Genomic DNA, 20,394 nt, shown 5'->3' with positions numbered 1-20,394 from the left:
TCTGTGGATGGCTACTGTCACGATTGTTTCATGTTTTCTGTTTAGTTGTCCGCTTCCTGTTTTATTTTGTAGTCTTTCTGCTCTCCCATGTTATGTCTTGTTTTACTTCCTTTCCTGTCTTCTGCTTTCCCACCTGTGTGATTACCTGTCTCCGCCCCTATGTGTTGCACCTGTGTCTCGTTGTCTCCCCTGTCTTGTGTATTTAAGTTCATTCTTTCCTTTACTCCTTTGCGAGATCGTCTGTTTCCATGTGTTCAGCCTTCGAGTGGTTTTCCCTGTGTCCTGTATTCCTGAGTTCCTGTTTTCCCTTGGATTTTGACCATTGCCTGTCTTCCCGGATTTCCCTTTGCCTGTCGTTTACTGGACACTGTTCCTTGTGAGTTCTTATTAGCTTGCATTAAAACCATTGTACTTTACTCGCCTGAGTCGTGATTTGTGGGTCCATTCTCTAAAGTGTGTGATTGCTACCTTCATGATTACCTTACCTAGAGGCCAGTAAGCCTATCACCAATGGGTTTTTTTCACAAATAGGCTTGCTAATAATATGTTGGATTCATGTTAAGACATTTTCTTTTTTGAAAAAAAACTTTTTTTTCAATAAAAACTGAAACGGGGGTGCGTTGAACACCCTGTTGTGTGTGCAAGCACTTTGCCTTTTTATTACCGCGGCTTTACAGACACGTGTCTGCTGATTGGGTATCACCTGTGACGCAGCCAATAAACGAGAGACACACCCACCAAACGAGAGAAAACATAACTCCAAGCTCGTTGCACACCGTTTCACACCGTTCCGGGGAAACATGTCGTTCAACCAGGAAACCGTAGCAACACAGTACTTACCGTGCCCCAGGCTTTCATACTCACACAACAGATGTTTGTTTGTAGATACATTCAGATGTTCAATATCTTTTATTTGGCAGTAACATCTTTTTAAGTCAAAATAACTAACAGAAAATGGAAAAACGCAGGTCATAATTACACTAGTTCCAGCTCCTAATGATTAAATCATGTGTGCTATGTTAATTAGTAGTGCAATAAACATGCAAACAGCTGTGCAAATAAAGCCTTCATTTTACAGCTCCATGCTCGGTACTGTGATTATAAATGAAATAGTGTTTTCTCAGCTCCGGTTTATGATCTTCATAAGACACTGATATGAACACAGTCGCTGTTTTTGCATATCTGCATTAGTTTTGATAAATATAGCAATGAGCTTTATGCCACAAACTCTTGTCACAAAGATGGATTTTTAACAAAAAAAACTCCAGTGGAAAAATGTGGGGAAAAAAAGGTTGAAGAGGATTTATGCTCCGCTGCTTGCCTGCCTATATGACAATCCGAAAATAAATTACAGACATTAAAGTCGTCCCACAACCGTTTTGGAACTTCGTCCGCAGTTTGGAGATCATATTGTGGCTCGGCAATAAAAAAAATCAGCTGAGGGGGAATTTATCATCGTAACATCAGAAAATCAATATAGTACTTTTCTACCAGGAATACAGGGAGGAGAAAAGAAACAATCATATAAACCTGAGTTGAAATTGAAACCTTGAGAGTGAAAGCTGGATCTCCGCTCCCCTTCATTGCAGAATAAGAATCAAAATACTTTATTGATCCCCTCGGGGTAATTGCTAAGTTGCAGTTGGTCACAGTCAAATTTAAGGCAAAAATAAGAGTAAGGAAAAAACAAGTCAATAAGTGTATAAAGTAACATAGCTAAAGTGCAAGAAATAAAAAAGATGTTGCTATACAATGGATTGTACAAATGCTATTGGAGTACAGTGTGAACATAAATAGCAGCAGTGACTAAAAGGTGGCTAAAACATGTCAGATTACAATAATGTAAGGTATGCACATGTAACTAATACATTATTGCACCAAGTAATTATCACACATATTAGTCAAGGAATATTTACATTATAGAGATGTGATTTGGAAATATGTGATGACTCGGACACATACTTTCATCGGTGTGTTTTCATCAGAATGATAGATTTGATTCATTTTGTTTTATGTTAAAGGGTAACTACTGTTTTTTTATTATACTATTCATTATTCATATTATGCCTTGTATTATGTTTGCCATATTATTGGTTAAAACCCTCAATGTTTCCTCCATTTGTGCTATACATTGGCTATCATCTTTGGGAATCAATACACAGCTGCAGCATTTACTTACTGCAATAGTCTTTATCTGTCAATATTACCCTCCCAATACACACACACACACACACACACACACACACACACACACACACACACACAGCACTTTGACTGACAGCCCTCCATCCACTCTGGGACTTAGCAGATTGTTCCTAATTGCATCTGAAGGCAGCATCAGTCTGCAGCTGAGACTAAATTGGAGGGTATGGGCTTTAGGCAGACACAGCAACTGTTTTCCAGCCCACTTCTAACACCTGCAGACTCCTCTCTCATCCATCATTCACACATTCATTTACACACATGCATCTGCCTGAGAGATCGGCTTTACTTACTGGCTGTTCCCACGTAGCTGAAAACTAAAGGTGAAACAATTGCTCCTACACTGTGGAACGCTTTGCCACATGTTTTAAGAGTGACTGCATCTGTTGAAATCTTTAAAAAGCAGCCAAAGACGCATCTTTTTAGTCAGGCGTACATTTAGCAACATCGTTGACTGTATTACTTTGTATTTATGCTTTTGTGTTTTACAACGATTTATTGTGATTTATTGTGCTTTTTATGATTATTGATGTGTTTTAATGTATGTATTTATTTTGCCTGTGAAGCACATCGGTAATAAACTTTACTTACTTACTTACTTACTTACTTACTTACTTAGTTTTTAGTCCAGCTAAGTACTACCTGGAACATTAACCTTTGACTTCTAGCTCAAAATACCTGCTTACATGTATAAGAAGGGAAACATACGTTTAATAAAATAACCACATTGCTCTTTTTTCATGATTACAGCTGTTTAAATGCTGCTAAACCCTCCTAAGCCCAGTTCAGACCAAAGATTCACGTTTTTGAGCGTTGCAGAGAAACGTTTCAGCGATCTGACCCGGCCCGTCTCAGCTTGAGTTAAACCAGCTGATGGTGCTGCTGTGACTCAGCTGGTCGAGTCTCCAGAGGCTGGTTTTAGAACGTAAGAGACGTCTCCTGTTTCAACAGCCAATAGAGAAGTCAGCTGGTAAAGTCAGCTATAAATTATAGAAATAAAATGATCCATAATCCATTTTCATGTTACAAACAGCTGGTCGAAATGGCAGAGTTTTAGAAGAGCCTCAACGAACGGTAACGTTATAGAGCTCCGCAAGCAGCTGGCTTACATGGGATTGTCCATGGCCCGACAGATTTCAAGTTTGCACTGCATCCAGCATCCATTTCCTTCATTTGAGATATTTAATGTGCACAAATGAAGTAATTTGACAACATGATTTAACTTATTTGAGAGCACAATGATGACTGGAGAGCTACTAAATCAAATGAGGGAAAATGTTACATGAAATCTTCAGACCTCTCGATTCCTTCAGAAGTCCATCGGTCTTTGCTTGACTGGCGTGCATCAATCCCAATCAATACCTATTTGAGCTAATTGTGTTTATCACCGCAGGAGAACAAATAACTGACCAATTACTGACCAGACATCGACTCCAATTACGTGACTCAGTTTGAGCCCAGTGCTCTCCTATTCATCTGTGGCAACAACAATTAACGTTAAACTACACTCACCGCACTGCGGTTGAATGCCTCCACCAACCAGCCAAGTTGAAGTTTACATCCATGTCTGTCCAGAGGTAATATACCGCTTGTAGTGAAGGCTTTGAAGCAATTTAAGAATGTATATCAAGTGTAGTCTTTAGCAAAACATGGATGCTTCAAATACATCTTTATCCCAGCAGCACGAACGATCTAAACAATCAGCACGGTTCCAAGATTAGTGTCAACTCGTTACTAATGGTCTGCCAGAAAAGTGTTTTCGCAGATCATTTGATACCACAGTGAAGTTATCCTTTGACCTTTTGGATAAAAATGTTGGCAGAGTGATGGCCAAAACGCGTTTAGTGAGGTCACACCTTGCCCTTTGACCTCCCAAGTCTAATCACTTCATCCTCACTTCCAATGTCCAAGTGGATGTTTTTTCCAATTTTGAAGAAATTTGCTTCCAGGGGGTCCTGAGATATGGCGTTCACAGAAATTGGACAGACGGACGTACGGACATATGGAAGGACAACACATTCTCACTCAAAAAGCGACGCTTGGTGAGGTACCTTTGGTGTTTGTTACCGACGCAAAAAGTCTCCTTTGGTGTCTCAGTCAGACGCAATGGGGCTTTCAATTAATGTGCACTTGGTCAGGACCCTTGGCTTCACTTTTTGACGCTCTGGCATCATTTTAAAAAAATTACGTTTCAGTGACACGTGGGACAAGAACGGGACATGAACCCCGGTTTCCTGGGTAAAAGTCCTGTGTTGTCTGATCCATCCCCAACCCAAACCAACCTCACTACGTGGATTTTTGGTCTTTTTTACTACTCGCTACCGTTGTCTCTCTTAATACTACGTCATCTTACAGCTGCTGCTCTGCCCGGTGCATTCCATTCAGACACTAAAGGGTGATTTTTGCGTCGGTGTCTGATGCTGAGAGACACTGGCGAAGCGTCAATATTCGACGAGTTGGGAATGAGAACGCGTTGGGACGGACGACCTGAAAATATAATGCCTCCACCACAGTTTTTGCCGTCACAGAGGCATAAACACAACTGCCTTGTCAGAACCTCAGTATTGACAACAAGTGCAACGCTCCACACAACAGGTATTGTAACCATTCATGGAGCCAATCAAATCTCTCCCTGAAATAATTAATAATATATGTATTTTTTTATGTTTCTGTATACATTTATTTCAATTTAGTTTTTTATTGATTTTTTTTTTTTTTTATGTATTGTGTAAATGGGTACATAAATATTATACCATTAGAGTGCTCAGAAAGGGTCAAGAAAGGAAGCTTCAGAAGTTAAAATCAATAAAACTGTATTTTTTTTATTTCTATTTATTTCGGTGTGAAATATGCATTGCTTAAGGTGCTGAAATGTATTTTTATTTATCATGTGGATGTTGCTGCGTTTGTTGGAGCTGGAAGTTAAGTTGGATTTTGTCAGTCACAGAAGGCCTGTGTCAAATGTTACTAATATTGTCTTGTATGTCTTCATCCCAAAATTACAAGGAAAAATGTAATTGTTAAGGTTTAGGTTGTAAGGTGTTATGTGTTCCTGCACAAAAAGTCTCTGATGAATGACATCTGTGTCCTTTTCAGCCATGAAGACATATAAAGCCTGGCCATTCCAGAAGCTTTCTCCAGTTCTGCAGAGCAACATGAGCCCGATCAGAAACGCTGATCTGACCTTTGCAGACAGCTACCGGGATTTCATTATTTATGCTGTATTCAACTCTGCAGCATTAAAACATACTTTTGCTTGATTAAAGTCCAGGCAAAGTAACATTTCAGGGAAGATGGAGTAATACATCTGATGTGATTTTATTTCAAAATGACACTATTAACAACAAACTGGCAAACTACATTGTTCCTTTATACTTTGGGGTTAATTAATTAACTATGGGGAACATCTCTGCATTTTTTCCAGAACAAAATAGCAAAATAATCTCAGGAAGGAACTTGTTTTGGTGGAACATTTGCACCCTACAAAAGTGAATTCCACATGAATTGAAATGAAGTTAACTGTTGACACAATACAGTAACGTGAGCTATTTAAATTAGCTGATACATGGTTAAAGCTCATTAGCTCTTACCAGTGTATCTCCGTGTGTACTTCATCCACAGTAATCAGTAAACACCAAAAGGTCCCAAAACGTCCCAGTTAGAGAGGAAACGCCTTAAACATATTCTTTGTAAATCTTTACAATCATTCCCCGAAAGAACCAAGCAGACCTGCCATGTTGCACCATCCGAATTTCCTACAAAAGTTGCCATTTTCAGCGTGTAGCTTGCTAGCTCGAAGGTTATTTATGGTTCCCGAAGGGAACAGAGTTTGAGAACAGCAACACACAGAGAGCGGAAGGTGAGGGACATCGATGTCAGGATTTTTCCTGTAAATGTAGGCTACTTCTGTTTATCCAGACTACTTATTGCCAGATCGTTGTTTCAGCCAAAGTAGTATAGATCAGGTCTCCAGGCCTCTTTGAATTGTGTATTTAAGTTACTTCTTGTGTGTTTATTCTGGTTCATCTCTAACTCTGTCTCTCTGTACCACAGGATGTCTGCCCGCCTGCCTGCTGCTGCTCAGCCACGCTTACATCCAGCCATCTCCCGCAGCTTCCGGGATGTCAGGCAATTATCCTGGAAATGTTCTTTCACTGATCCATATGGATAATAGATCATAGAGTTACACCAGAATTACATGATTTGGAGAGACGAATGCATTTCCACTTTCTCAACATCAGATTCCTTTTCTGATCTAAAAGAATTCTGCAACTGAAAGTCCCTCTCTAATGTGTCTTGGTTACATTAATACTAGTGCTGTCAAACGATTAAAATATTTAATCGCGATTAATCGCATTAATGTCATAGTTAACTCGCAATTAATCGCACATTTTTATCTATTCTAAATTCCAATTATTTTTTTCTCATTTTAATGCTCTTATCAACATGGAAAAGTGGATCGGCTTGCTTTGTGCTTTTGTCGCCTGGCTTTGGCAAGAGGGCGGAGAATTGCCATCAGCTGTGTGCTTGGCTATCAGCTGTGAGCTTGGCCATCAGCTTTGTCTTTGGCCATCAGCTGTGAGTTGGCCATCAGCTGTGTGCTTGGCTATCAGCTGTGAGCTTGGCCATCAGCTTTGTCTTTGGCCATCAGCTGTCTACTTGGCCATCAGCTGTGTGCTTGGCCATCAGGTGGTATTTCAGACTGGACGTGCTGCGATGATAGCTCAGTTCACAACGACAAAACACACAGATCACTTTGGTCTTGTCAATGGAACCATTTGACATCTTTTTAAAAGTCAACTTTCCATTCAGAATCTTATTGGCATCCATTTCTGCGTCTCACGCTCGCCATCCACTCAAAACCTAACGTTAGCCTACTACTCTTTGGCCGGCTCGCAAGCCCAAACAAGTGTGTGCGGCGTGCCTGTTGTTTTGTTTCCGGTCTAGCTAGATCCGGTGTGGTGTTGTAGTTTTTCTAACGTTACTAGTTGTTGCAACAGCATGTGAAAAAAACGACAAAGTTTGCTATGCCAAAAAGAACGTTAATCTCGCGATAAAAAATGTACGCCGTTAAAATGGGTTTGCGTTAACGCCGTTAATAACGCGTTTAACTGACAGCACTAATTAATAAATTTTTTCATATCAATCCACCCAAGACACTTCAGTGACGAAGTGGCTGTGATCCAATCACTAACCAGTCCTTTCTTTAAAAAAAATCAGCTCTTCCTGAACCCTGCAGCCTCCAGCCCATGACCTCTAAAACATCAGACTCCAGACCGCTATTTAAAAAAAAAAACATGAAGTCTTTGCCAAAGTCTATTTCATGTTAATCCGTTAGATAATTAGCCTCTCCATTCTTTATGTACTGAAATAAAGGCAGGCAAAAGTGCGTATTGTTTTCAGCATACAAAACAACCAACAATATGAAGCTTAACAGCAGAGACCAGAGACAACTCACCACAACATGAGACCCAACACATTAATTCACACCTACGGGAAGATTCCCGGTACATTGTCATTCTTCATTAGCGAAACAAGCACTCTTCAACATGCAGAGGCTTCTCGCAGGTCACAGAAGCAAACACTTACCAACATTGATGACACTGGCAGACAGGAAATGGCTGCAGGGAAGGCTGGCAGTGCTCACGAAAGAGTCGCCGTCTGTTGTCACGGTAGTCCTCGACCTCAGCGACAGGTTGGGGGAGTCCGTCACCATGGCCATTCTAGCTGCCACAGATTCCATGAGTGCTGATGGATAACGGACAGTTTGGGCTGATCACACAGTGTTGTCAGATTTCCAAGGTGTAGTTGCTGACCTCACACCCAAAAGGGTCTGTCTGTCAGTGCCTTTAGAAACTGTGACAATCAAAATCAGAAGAAACCAAAAAATGGAGCTCAAGAAATATTGTATCTCATTGGCAAAAAATTTCGATTAAATCGCTGTAAGAAGTAAACCCGAGATGAAGGACCAAGTGTAGCTGAGAGGTTCCTTTAATTGAACTACAGTGTTGGAGGGAAGCTGAAAAATAAAAGGGACAGGAGCAGTCTAGATTGCAATGACTGATTGCTGTCTAAAGCTGCCAAGCTGTCACACCAATCCTGAGTCAAATATTCGCAAAGCAAAAAGATTTAAAAACTGTAATGGAATCCAATATCCAAAGGTGATATGAGTCACAGAAGAAAGTCTTTGATAAAAATCCCCAGACGCAATCCAGAAAAGATCCTCAAATGACACGTTTAATTGGCATTGGGGCCGAAGGGACTCCTAGTCTTTTAGGTTTGTAAAGAACAGATTATGATGAACGACATCATTCAAAAAAAACTTCTGGTCCTCCAGGTCCAAACCATAATCCCAGGCAGGCCACGCTGCTCCAGTCACCTACAGCAGAGGAGCCAGACAGAGATGCACAACATTAGTGAAACATTCTCTTCACCTCATATCCATGCAGTTTTCTGCCCATAATTACCTCTTTGACTTTCTCTTTTATCTGCTGGTTTGGGTCACTCACTTGGAAAAATAAAGTTAAAATTATACAGCATTGTGAACATTTTTGACAAGAAAAAGTCAAAAACTTTTGAGAGTTTGAGAACAGCAACACACAGAGAGCGGAAGGTGAGGGACATCGATGTCAGGATTTTTCCTGTAAATGTAGGCTACTTCTGTTTATCCAGACTACTTATTGCCAGATCGTTGTTTCAGCCAAAGTAGTATAGATCAGGTCTCCAGGCCTCTTTGAATTGTGTATTTAAGTTACTTCTTGTGTGTTTATTCTGGTTCATCTCTAACTCTGTCTCTCTGTACCACAGGATGTCTGCCCGCCTGCCTGCTGCTGCTCAGCCACGCTTACATCCAGCCATCTCCCGCAGCTTCCGGGATGTCAGGCAATTATCCTGGAAATGTTCTTTCACTGATCCATATGGATAATAGATCATAGAGTTACACCAGAATTAAAGACCATGTACGTGATTTGGAGAGACGGATGCATTTTTCACCTTTAAAAAATCTCTCACGACTTTTTTGAAAACACGGTTTACTCCGTAGGATTATGATGTGAACAGACACTGGTGTGATGTGAAGTGTGATCATGGCATTCATCATTAAAGCAACACTAGCGCACTTTTCCCCCTTCGGTCCCCCTACAGGTTGGAAGCGGAATTGTCCATTACCGCTGTCCTAATGTCTCATTATGTCACATTCGAACTACAGATCTGCTATCCGATCTGGCAAACTTGCATAACGGAATGTAATGGACAATTCCGCTTCCAACCTGTAGGGGGACCGAAGAGGGAAAAGTGCTCTAGTGTTGCTTTAATAGCTTGATGTGAATAGTCCTGTATGAATATGGATATTAGTACAAGTGTTGTGTATCCTATGTATGAACTAGAGATGTTCCGATACCGATACCAGTATCAGAAAAGCCTCCGATACTGCCTAAAATGCTGGTATCGGTATGGGAAAGTACTGCACCGATCTGATACCACGTAATTTATCCCCAAAGAAAATCTACTGTAAAGTAGCTTATTTGTGTTCTTTTTTCCGTTATGACTAACTGTCAAACTAGACAATTTGGTGGTATTCAGTGTTTTTGTTTGTTCATGTTTCCCCAAAAAGTATAACCTGAGCCAGGCCGTACAACAAAGATGGAAATCATATCACATCCATAAAGGGATAGTAGTATACAGTTGTTAAAACATAATAAAAAATATGATACACTGGTATCGGATCAGTACTCGGTATTGGCCGATACGTAAGTTCAGGTATCAGAATCTGTATCGGGAAGCAAAAAATGGTTTTGGACCATCTCTAGTATGAACTGCTGTCTTTTATTCTCTGCTGGGTGTAAGACAAATTGCCTCACACAGGGATAATAAAGTTTACTTAACCCTAATAATAACCATAACCCATATCCCTAACCCTTTACATAACTGCACTTCAGTACAGTCAGAGTTTGCATGGAGCCAGCATCTAGTGGCCTTTAGACAAATTGCAGCTTAAAGCAGCTCAACACTGGAGACTGTCCTCCCCCAAAAAACTCCCATAAGTAGTTTTTTCAAGCAGCAATTACGACATATACATATTTAAGTTTATAGTGGCGGCGCCCTCGGGTGGCGTAGTCATTATTAGTGAAGCAAAGCAAGAAGTAAGGTGACAAAGTATAAGAAGGTTGGGGGTCGTGGATGGGTCAAACAAACACAGGACTTTCAGCCAGGAGACATTGAAAATAAAAGTAAACAGCAAGTTTTTTTCCAACTTTACAGAACAAACGGAGCTACGTCACGTTCTGCGCCACGTGCGTAACCAGAAGTGGAGTATCATCTGTTTTTTACCCAAACCACGATCTTTTTCTAAACTTAACCGCGTAGTAAACCTAACTAAACTGCGACTGTTTTACAATGTTAACAATGTGTAATGACTGGTTTAGAAATGAGGATGGAAAATGCGAGGATGGAAAACGTTCCCCCTTTGGGCTCCCTCAAACTTCAGCTGACCTCAGAATCCGTCAGCGATGCTGCTATATTTGAATGTCACAGCACCAGTCACACATAACAAATGATTCAGATAGCTGTCAGAAAATGAAACCTGGAGGCAGCAGCGAACGGACACAAAACTGTACACAGAGAAAGAGATGATGGAATAAGACGTAAGAGGCTTTCATGTTATTGCACTACTTTCTGACAGTATCACATCGAAAATGCGTTGGTACTCCCTGATAATTAAATTATTATTTTAAGTACATACATTAAAAAGTATTAAAAATACATTAAAAGGTATTGCACATTCCAAATAGAGAACGGTTAAGATAGCAGCCTTAGAAAATAAATAGATAAATAGATTAAATAAATGAATGGGAGGTAGGAGCATTGGCTTATGTGTGGAGAGAAGCATACAACAAAAATGTAACTTTGTAAATAAAGGGATTTTAAATGTTCATGTAAAGCTTTTAAAGCATTTCAAGACATTCATTTGCTCTAGTTTGAGACACAACTTCCAGTCTTCGCACAATGCTGCATGACAGCTGCCGGCATGTTACACCGCGCCTCAGACTCACTTCACCTTTCCTACCTAAACTTCCTTTGTTTGCCTACCTCGCTGCCTTCCGCCATCACTCACAGAAACCCAGCCAAATAAAGATGGGATAAAACCTGAAAACGTTTACCTTTTAGCTTTGAAAGACTCCTTTAAAATCAGCTCTCAAAAGTTGAAAGATTTCAGGTTGTGTATGCCATCCGCCGCCCTGCTAAAGACTGAACAATGTGTGTGTGATGAGGGGTGGGGGAGTGAGTCAGGGTTAGTTGTGGGCCAGCTGGAGGACGTGTTCAGATCTGTTTCTGAAAGTTTGGCGGTCAGATGAGATATGCAGGTCTGAGCACGTTCCTGTTGCCACCAAACCCACATATACACACACTCCACCTGGACACAAGGAGAAGGTGTGTGGGGCTATAGCTGGTATGTAAAGTGGTAATTCCACAGTTGGCATGCTGTATTTTTCCCAGTTATTCAAACTACTATGTTCCAAACAGCCATCAACAGACCGTGAAGGGTCTCTTAGAACATGAAACATTTAATAAAACCTTCAAACTCAATGTTGCGAGAGTGACTCCAATATAACGCAGAGCTGCATTCTGTCAGTGGGGCAACATAGTCTGGATCAACGGAAGTACATTTCATAGATACATTTCCTACAGGCCTCATGACATCTGTATGTCATGAGGCTTTGTCCCTCACCTTCTGCTCTCTGTGTGTTGCCGTTCTCAGAATCCCTTCACAACACAAAACAACAACAAACTTCGAGCTAGCAAGCTACACGCTGAAAATGGCAAGTTTTGAAGAAAAGTTGGATGGTGCAACAAGGCAGGCCTGCTTGGTTCTTTCGGGGAATGATTGTAAAGAAGAATATGTTTACGGCATTTCCTCTCTAACTGGGACGTTTTGGGACCGACTGGTGGGATTGTTGTGGACGAAGTACACACGGAGATACACTGGTAAGAGCAAATGAGGTTTAACCATGTATCCAGCTAATTTAAATAGCTCACATTACTGTATTGTGTGAACTAGGGGTTGCACGGACTAGTAAACTACACTAAAGGATGTTTGCAATCAGCTGTTTGTGTAAAGACATGCAGGAGCTGAGTGCTAATGCTAACGTTAGGCTGTCCAGCATCGGATCACTGGAATACAGCACGGAGCCCAACGTACAGTAGGAGGTATGTCTCGCGCTACCCTTAATGGCCATTTAAATAGTTTGCACACATAACTAGGCATAAACCCAATGCATTGGACGGACAATAGACTACACTGGGTGTTTGTTTACGGCAAACTTTTGATTGTCCCAACCCAGTCTCACGGCAGTTCGTGTAAATGTCACGTTAGTTTTAATTTATTGATACGTGTTCACAGGGACGTTTTTCTCGGTTTTTACGTGGTAGCCAGCACTAAATACCCTACGGGGAAAGGACGCCCCATATGCCGGGAGGCGGACGCGCCACAATAACAGGACGGGGCGCCTCATCACACGCCGGGAGGCGGCCGCTGGGGACGCGCCACAATAACGGGACGGGGCGCCTCATCACACGCCGGGAGGCGGCCGCTGGGGACACGCCACAATAACGGGATGGCAGAGGTTGGGTTTAGGAAAAACACTACAGGGAAAGGGCGCCTCAAACGCCGGGAGATAGCCGCTGGGGACGCGCGACAATAACAGGACGGTTGTGATTAGGAAGACTACGCGACGGGACGCGATCCCCGCTCGCCCGGGTGAAAGCCCTGTGTTGTTTGACCCGTCGTGGATTTTCGGCTCTTTATACTACTCCCTACCATTTTCGTGCTGTGACCACGAAATATGCTTCCCACTGAAATACATCACTTCACATTTACGTGCTGGCCACCACGTAAAAACCGAGAAAAACGTCCCCGTGAACACGTATCAATAGATTAAAAATAACGTGACATTTACACGAACTGCCGTGAGACCGGGCTGCAAATCCCTAGTAGGCTAATGCCAGTGACGTCATCAGCGACTAGTCGACGTCCACTTGACTTTCATCACATCAGAGTTGACTTAGCAACATAGTGTGAAGAGTTATCTTCATTCATCAGTGTCGAGATATTTCGGCAAGGTATTGTAACTGAGTCATAATTTGAGTATTGTGACACACCTACACAGCCACAACGGCTGCTGAATAACACATTTAGAGTGTGTTCAGAGGTTGAGTTGGCCTGCTTCTGCTCTGTGTTTCAGCTTGTGGTTTGGACTGCCGGATGCTGTTGTGACTAGCTTGTTACACACTCTGTCCTCTGTAGAAGTGGCTGCTTTACTACGTAAACTAAGAGAGAGATGAGAGGGAGACATGTACACACACACACACACGTGCGTGTGCGCGCACTCACACGCTTAAGGGATGTAGATGTTACAGGCCAATAGTCAAAGGCAAATTAACACAATGACTCTTTCTTCCACCCTCCCCACCTGACTGCTCCCTCCACAGAACACATGCACACACAATGGCATCCATTCAGTGCACATAATTTAAAGAGGTTTCGTGAAAGTGTGCAGTCCGAGGCATCCAAGATAAAGTGCATGACAAGGGAGTACATGCTGCTGAAAGGAAGAAATGATGGCAATTCTGACAAAGGCCAGACAAGCTGCAAGGCCACACAACCATAAAAAGTGGGAAAGAAATTGTGGGAAATAAAAATTGACCTGTCGGCAGCGACCCACTCGATGTGCAACAGCCTGATCTGATTAGGGGTTACACGGTCCCAAAATTGTCAGGCAGTGGTACCGACAGTCATCACCTCTCCCCAACCCCAAGTAGATCCGTCCACGTAATGTCAGAGGTCATGCAGAAATAATTAAAATGAAGAAAGAAAGAGCAGACTTTGAATCCAAAATACAAATGAAACAGATAAAGGACCGAAAAAGCAAAAAGCTGGAGAGGAAAAGGTCATAGAGAAAAAGAAAAAACTCGAGGCTGTCTTTGTAGCGCTGCACCGTTAGCATATCAAGTGTGTTTTTTAGTTTCATCTTTGGTGTTTATTCTGTGCTTGGAAGATTAATACTATTGCGGGGAAATCTGGGAAAAAAGAGTGTACATAACGGGGAAACTCTTTTAACAAGTCATCCCTGCTGAGATGAAGCGGTTGTGCCGCGAATGTAGAGTTGATCATAAAGGCTTATGAAGAACCAGCTTCTTAACACTTTAGCCAATAAAATATAAAAATATTTTTGGCATTAAAAGAGATTTTTCTGGCCTGGCAGCCTGTATAATTATAGGTAAACTGATCAGTATGTTGTTTGTTTCATCCAAGGATGGATCTTTTTCATTTTAAGTTTCTATGATGTTTAGTCCTAATCCATATTTCTTGCTGAAACATTTCTTCAGGGTTATATTTTACACCCAAGAGAACCTTTTACTGCAGTCAACATTTCATTCTGTTGAATAAATAACCCACACACAGCAACAGCAGCAAAACACTTTCCCCTGGAGGTTGGATTTGTTGAATCTCTCGGGTCTCTATCCCGGGTAAAGTGCTGGGTTTCGATTCTGTTATACAGTATCCCACCGTGACTGAGCTGAAAGAGGTTGAAAACCAACACCCTGCTGAAAACCAAGCCTGCACAAAAGGGACAGAGAGAGAACCGCCTTTTCCCATCAAACAGCACTCACGATCATAACTACCAAGGTTGGGTGAAGTGATACAGTTGGCCAGCAGCATTTCACAGACTGTATGTGGTGTTCATCGCAGGAAAGTCAAGAAGTCGCACACACTGTATTTCTTGTAAAGTTGATCTATGATGAAACAGGATAAAGACAATATGAATGTTTCTCAGAGTGCGTGCCAAGCCTGCTGTTCTCTGTCGTGAAGCCAAACAACAACTGATATGGTTTTATACTTCTTTACTGAGACAAGAGAGAATCAAAGTGTGACCGACAAAGAATAACATTGGAAACTTCAATCTCTTCATAGACACAAACCTTCATCATTTGCTCCATATCACTGAATTGCCTGGCAGAACTGATACTGCTTTGTTAGCAGTACACCGGGTACTCAAGTAAGTACTTTATATTTATATACTTTATACTTCTGTGTAAAATCTACACCGGTGCTACGTACGTAGTTACGTGGAGACACGAACCTACATCGGACCCTACGCCGTAGCCTGACGTGCACCTCTCGAAAAATGGAACAACACGGCCGGGCGACTTATTAAAAGAGTAAGAGCAAAACTAAGTTAAAATCAGTTAACAAGATTAACACATTGCTCAGCAAAGATATTGCGGTAAAAAAGAAGAAGAAATAAAATCCCTCTCCAGAGACCCAAGGCTTTACTCCACCAACAGACATTTGATTGTCAAAAGGCAAGTTATCTCACAGCTCATTTCCAAGTCAGATGTGGTTTTCCATTCCATATGGTCAACCAGACGATACGAAACAGTCGGCATGTGGGCACCGTATCTGAAAAGGTCAGAGTCACTCACATCCAGATGCACAAATGAAAAGTAGGAAATTATTTGGTAGAGGAAATAAAATAAACGGCAACTCTGAAAAAGGTCAGGAACTGGGTTCGAAACTAACAAAGACACTGGGATGTTGGAGTTTCCCCTCATATTCAAAGAAAGAAAAAAATGGTGTGGTCTCTATGTCTCAGAATGTAAATGTAATTCTGTCGTGTTTGAACCTGCTGTCACTTTTATCTACATGTGCTGCAATGGTAATTACACCCTTCAGACACATAAATTGCTATTCCCGCTACTCAGTGTTTAAGATGTGATTGATTTTGTAATGTAATGACTGCGGGGTGGTGTCACTGCACATGCTGCCACTATTCAGAGTAGTTTAGTTGATGGTAGTCAAACTTCGTAAAAACTCTGCACATCGCTTTAAGAACAATCAGTGCAGTAGTAATAGACAATTGGTTAAGGAAAAAAAACACTTTGGGAACCACCAGAGAGTCTCCGTGACTTGCACATATGCGAAAGTCACAAGTCTGCACGTCACAAGCAAGTCTCAAGTCACTGTGGTGTAGTAGAATACGTTTCATTTACGGGATTGTCACGGCATTTACGGATGTCTGTTACCTTCCTCTTTCTTTGTGTTGGCGTTCTAACCTCCGGTGGATTCATGAGGATCATGGTTAACTGCTCCTCAGATCTCTGCAGGGTAAATCCAGAGAGCTAGCTAGACTATCTGTCCAATCTGAGCTTTCTGTTGCACGACTAAAACAACTTTTGAACGTATACATGGGGCATCAAAACAAGTTCCTTCCCGAGGCTATTTTGCAGAGGCACCGTTGCTCCGTATGATGCTTAGCCGGATCTCCTATCCAGGAATGTTTTGTGGACTAGCCAGACCTTCCTCCGCAGCGCTGTGAAGGAAGGTCTGGCAATGCGAGACTACTGTGGTGGGAATCAAGCAAGTCAAGTCGAGTCTCTGCTATGAGTCAAGCAAGTCACCAGTCAAGCGGAACGTGACGTATCGCTCTGTTTGTTCGGTAAAGTTGAAAAAACTCACTGTTTACTTTTAATTTCAAACGGGACTCGGACCTCGGTCTCCTGGGTAAAAGTCCTGTGTTTGTTTGACCCATCCAACATCTGAACCTTCCTCCTTTCAGGGAAAGGTGGCACTCTTATATATCGTCACCTTACTTCCTGCTTTGCTCCCGTCATAACTACTATGGCCACGAGAGGGCGCCGCCACTATAAATGTAAATATAGGTCGTAATTGCTTGAACAAACAACTTATGTGGGCTTTTTTCAGGGGAGGACAGTCTCCCCGTGCCCCAGTATATTTACACCCCTGCCTCCTTGTCCTTTCTTCACTCAGGCTTCTCCGTACTGGACCATCGGCTGTCCTGGGAAAGGTTTTTTTAGGGAGTTTTTCCTTATCGAGGGTCTCAGGACGAAGGGTAATCGTATGCTGTACAGATTGTGAAGCCTCTCAGATAAATTTGTGATATTGGGCTACTGAAATAAAATTGACTAGACTTGAAATGTAAATCACCCACTATTTGACATTCATTGGAATGAAAGAGGGCAAATCTAATCTACGGAGAAAGATGCATTTGAAACGTCACGCGTGATAGTGATGAAGTCGACACTCTGAATAATTTAATAACTGAGAGGAATAAGGTCTCACACGCAGTCAGAGAAAGCATTAGTACTGAAACATCGTATCCAATAAATCCTCTGAAATGTAGTTCAAGTGGACAGTGTGCAAAAGCTTCCTTTTTTTACCCCATTGATACATGTATCTTATCGTCAAAAAACCCTGTGAACACAAAAAAAAGACAATGAATGTATCCAATAACAAGTATTGTATGTGTAGCCTGACATATCTTCTTTATCTGTGCCATTGTTGTGAACAACACATAAATAAGCCTCACTGTTGCACTGGGTAACATGTTCCTTCATTACCATCAATACACTGTTCTTTTGACTCAGTCACACACACACACACCGTCCTTGCCACAAATACTCACTAGCACCAAAAGTGGATTAAAATAGTCCCCAACAAATTCCCTGATTCCTTCTGTTTAAGTAACGTGTGATTAAAAACTATAACAGGAAACTATATATTCAAACTATAAACTCGTGAGCTGTTTGTAAAGATTTAACGCTGGGCTTGGGGCTGAGTGACAAAGACGGGGTAGGGAAGACGGAAAGTATTGAAAGAGACCAACATGTTTACATGCACACTATTATTCAAAATATGCAATATTCCGAATTTGATACAGGTCATGTAAACAAGCATATTCTGGTTGGATATTCAGAATGAGGCCTTTTTCCGAATATAGCATTTTCCGATTAAGACGTGGGATATTACAGTATTATTCAGGTTTTTAGAGGCATTCTTTGGACATGTATGTAGCGCATTCGGAACATGCGTCTCAATCGTGGGTTTTTACCACAGTTTACGGTGTTTCCAGATTGGTCTGTTTTCTGCCAGGAAATGGGTTTGTTTGGCTTGGAAACCATAATCTTTATCTGGCTACAGTGCTTGTAGTACTCATCCTATATTTCCCATGAATCACTATGTCCTGGCGTTTCACATTACCATTGGCTATGTGCCTAGCTTAAAAAAAAAGTCATATGTAAAATACATATTCAGTGTGTGGCAGGGCTTCTCTCATGCTCTCAGTCACTCAGAGACTCAGACAGACTACTTACATTAAGCAAAGGGTTAAATAAGATTTACTGTGAGTACATGTGTCTGCACTGTGTGATGTATGACTTCCCCACCCCAGGCACTGCAAGGTGAGGAACTCAGGAGTTACAGTAGATGGAAAATAAATATGTCAAGTTGTAAAAAATGCACTTGAACAGCATTCTTCAGATGAGATAATTCATTGTATGTGCCTGTATCCACACTCTACTACATGTAGTAGGAACATTTAACGTCTCAGTATGCCTAACATTAACCATGAGGTGTAATTCAACCACATCTAGTGTTTATATCTGTTCCAAACGGCGGGGCGAAAAGCCTGCCATCACAAAGAGTGGAGGTGTTGGAAAATGGAGGCTATATCATAAATGTTGATAACTGTGCACACTTTTAGACCATCTTTCCTCAGTCTCCTCCAGTCATTCATGGTTGAGTTGTACACACAGAAAGTAGTCTCAGACCTTCCTCCACAGCGCTGCAAAGGAGGGTCTGGCTAGTCCACACAGCATTCCTGGTTGGGAGAAGAACACGCTCTGGTTTATTAGCATTTCTTTAAACCAATCACAACCTTGTCTTGGACGGAGCCATGGTGCCTCTGCAAAATAGCCTCGGGAAGGAACTTGTTTTGGTGGAACGTGTACGTACAAAAGATGTTTTGTCGTGCAACAGAAAACTCAGATTGGACAGATAGTCTAGCTACCTGTCTGGATTTACCCTGCAGAGATCTGAGGAGCAGTTAACCATAGTCCTCATAAACTGTCCGAAGTTTAAAATGCCAACAAAGAAAGAGGAAGGTGACGGATATCCGGCCGAAATGAGGGACATCCAGCGGAACCTGAACAACCCTGGAAATGAAACGTCATCGATATAGACTACATGAGAGTTAAGTTTAGCTGCCTTTACAGTTAAATCTAGCCCAGAAAATGTTACTGGGAGTCGGGTACCGGTCATCTGGGAGATGTCGGCAGTTTCAGAGGCTGTTGCAATTAAGTTTAGCCGACAAAAGGGGACTTCTGAGCCGGCTACAGAACACCGTGAGGTTATAGTCGTTTCAGGGGCAATTAAGTTCAGCTAACAAACGTTGACCCTCAGGCGACGATAACAGTTACGTTTAGGCACCAAAATGACTAGTTAAGATGAGAAGACAAAGATCGTGGTTGGGATTAAAACACTCCCGGGGCACGACCCGAATTTCCAGAGTGAAAGTCTTGTGTTCTCCCCACAACACGAACTCCGCTCCCCTGCTTGAAAGCCCCAGGGTTTTTTTTACGATCCACCCATCCATCCACCCAGACCACCTCCCTACGCAGACAAGAGTGGTCTTATCTAACAGCAGTAAATGTGCATATAGCAATAAATAAGTGGAATACATACAAATGACAGTGCTTTACTTTTTTGTAGCTATATGTACAAATGAACATTAGAACAGGAGGATATTGCATGCTCTTTGTGTTTGCAAGAGGAAGGTGTGTGTGTGTGTGTGTGCGTGCGTGCGTGCGTGTTCGATAACACAGCTGATGCAGATGTTTCCTGAGGTAATTATGGAAATAACTTGCTCTGTGTCTCCTCAGCAGGTGTCACCAGTTTTTGTGTGTGTGTGTGTGTGTGTGTGTGTGTGTGTGTGTGTGTGTGTGTGTGTGTCTGTCTGTGTGGTCCTTTGAGGATGTCCCTTTACAAACAACGTGATACCTGATTCCTGTATACTCTATTGTTATTTTGTTCTGTGTACTCAGTTTAGCTTCACCAACACAGGTTAAATCATGATTATCTTATTATGATTCCTACTGAATGTTGTTTCACAACGTGAAGTAATATACATCCCAGGGAAACACTACATTCATACTTTGCATTACTTGCACAAAAAGCCACAAAAGTGCCACAGCAACAGTAACTGTGATGTCATACTGTTGTGATAACTCCACACAATGTTTATCTGTTATCTTCATCTCATCTCACTTCTGTTGGCCTCAGGGCGTTTTCACACTTTGGTCCGTTTCAGCCCTCCAAAAAAACTCAGACCTATTAGT

The 20,394-nt window shown here is 41.8% G+C and overlaps 1 protein-coding gene across 1 annotated transcript in view; it reads right to left on the bottom strand.

The window, feature by feature from the left end:
* plch2a (phospholipase C, eta 2a) overlaps positions 1-20,394 on the bottom strand; it is a 214,598-nt gene that overhangs the window by 190,242 nt on the left and 3,962 nt on the right. Inside the window, exon 2 of the mRNA XM_078254204.1 lies at positions 7,792-8,581. Coding sequence (XP_078110330.1) covers positions 7,792-7,945 — 154 coding nt within the window. The 5' untranslated portion in view covers positions 7,946-8,581. The remainder of the gene's footprint in view (positions 1-7,791; positions 8,582-20,394) is intronic.

The sequence above is a fragment of the Sander vitreus genome, chromosome 7 (assembly GCF_031162955.1).
Source record: "Sander vitreus isolate 19-12246 chromosome 7, sanVit1, whole genome shotgun sequence".
NCBI classification, from domain to species: Eukaryota; Metazoa; Chordata; class Actinopteri; order Perciformes; family Percidae; genus Sander; species Sander vitreus.
The sequence above is the reverse complement of the archived record's forward strand: the minus strand, read 5'-3'. Positions and strand labels throughout refer to the sequence as shown.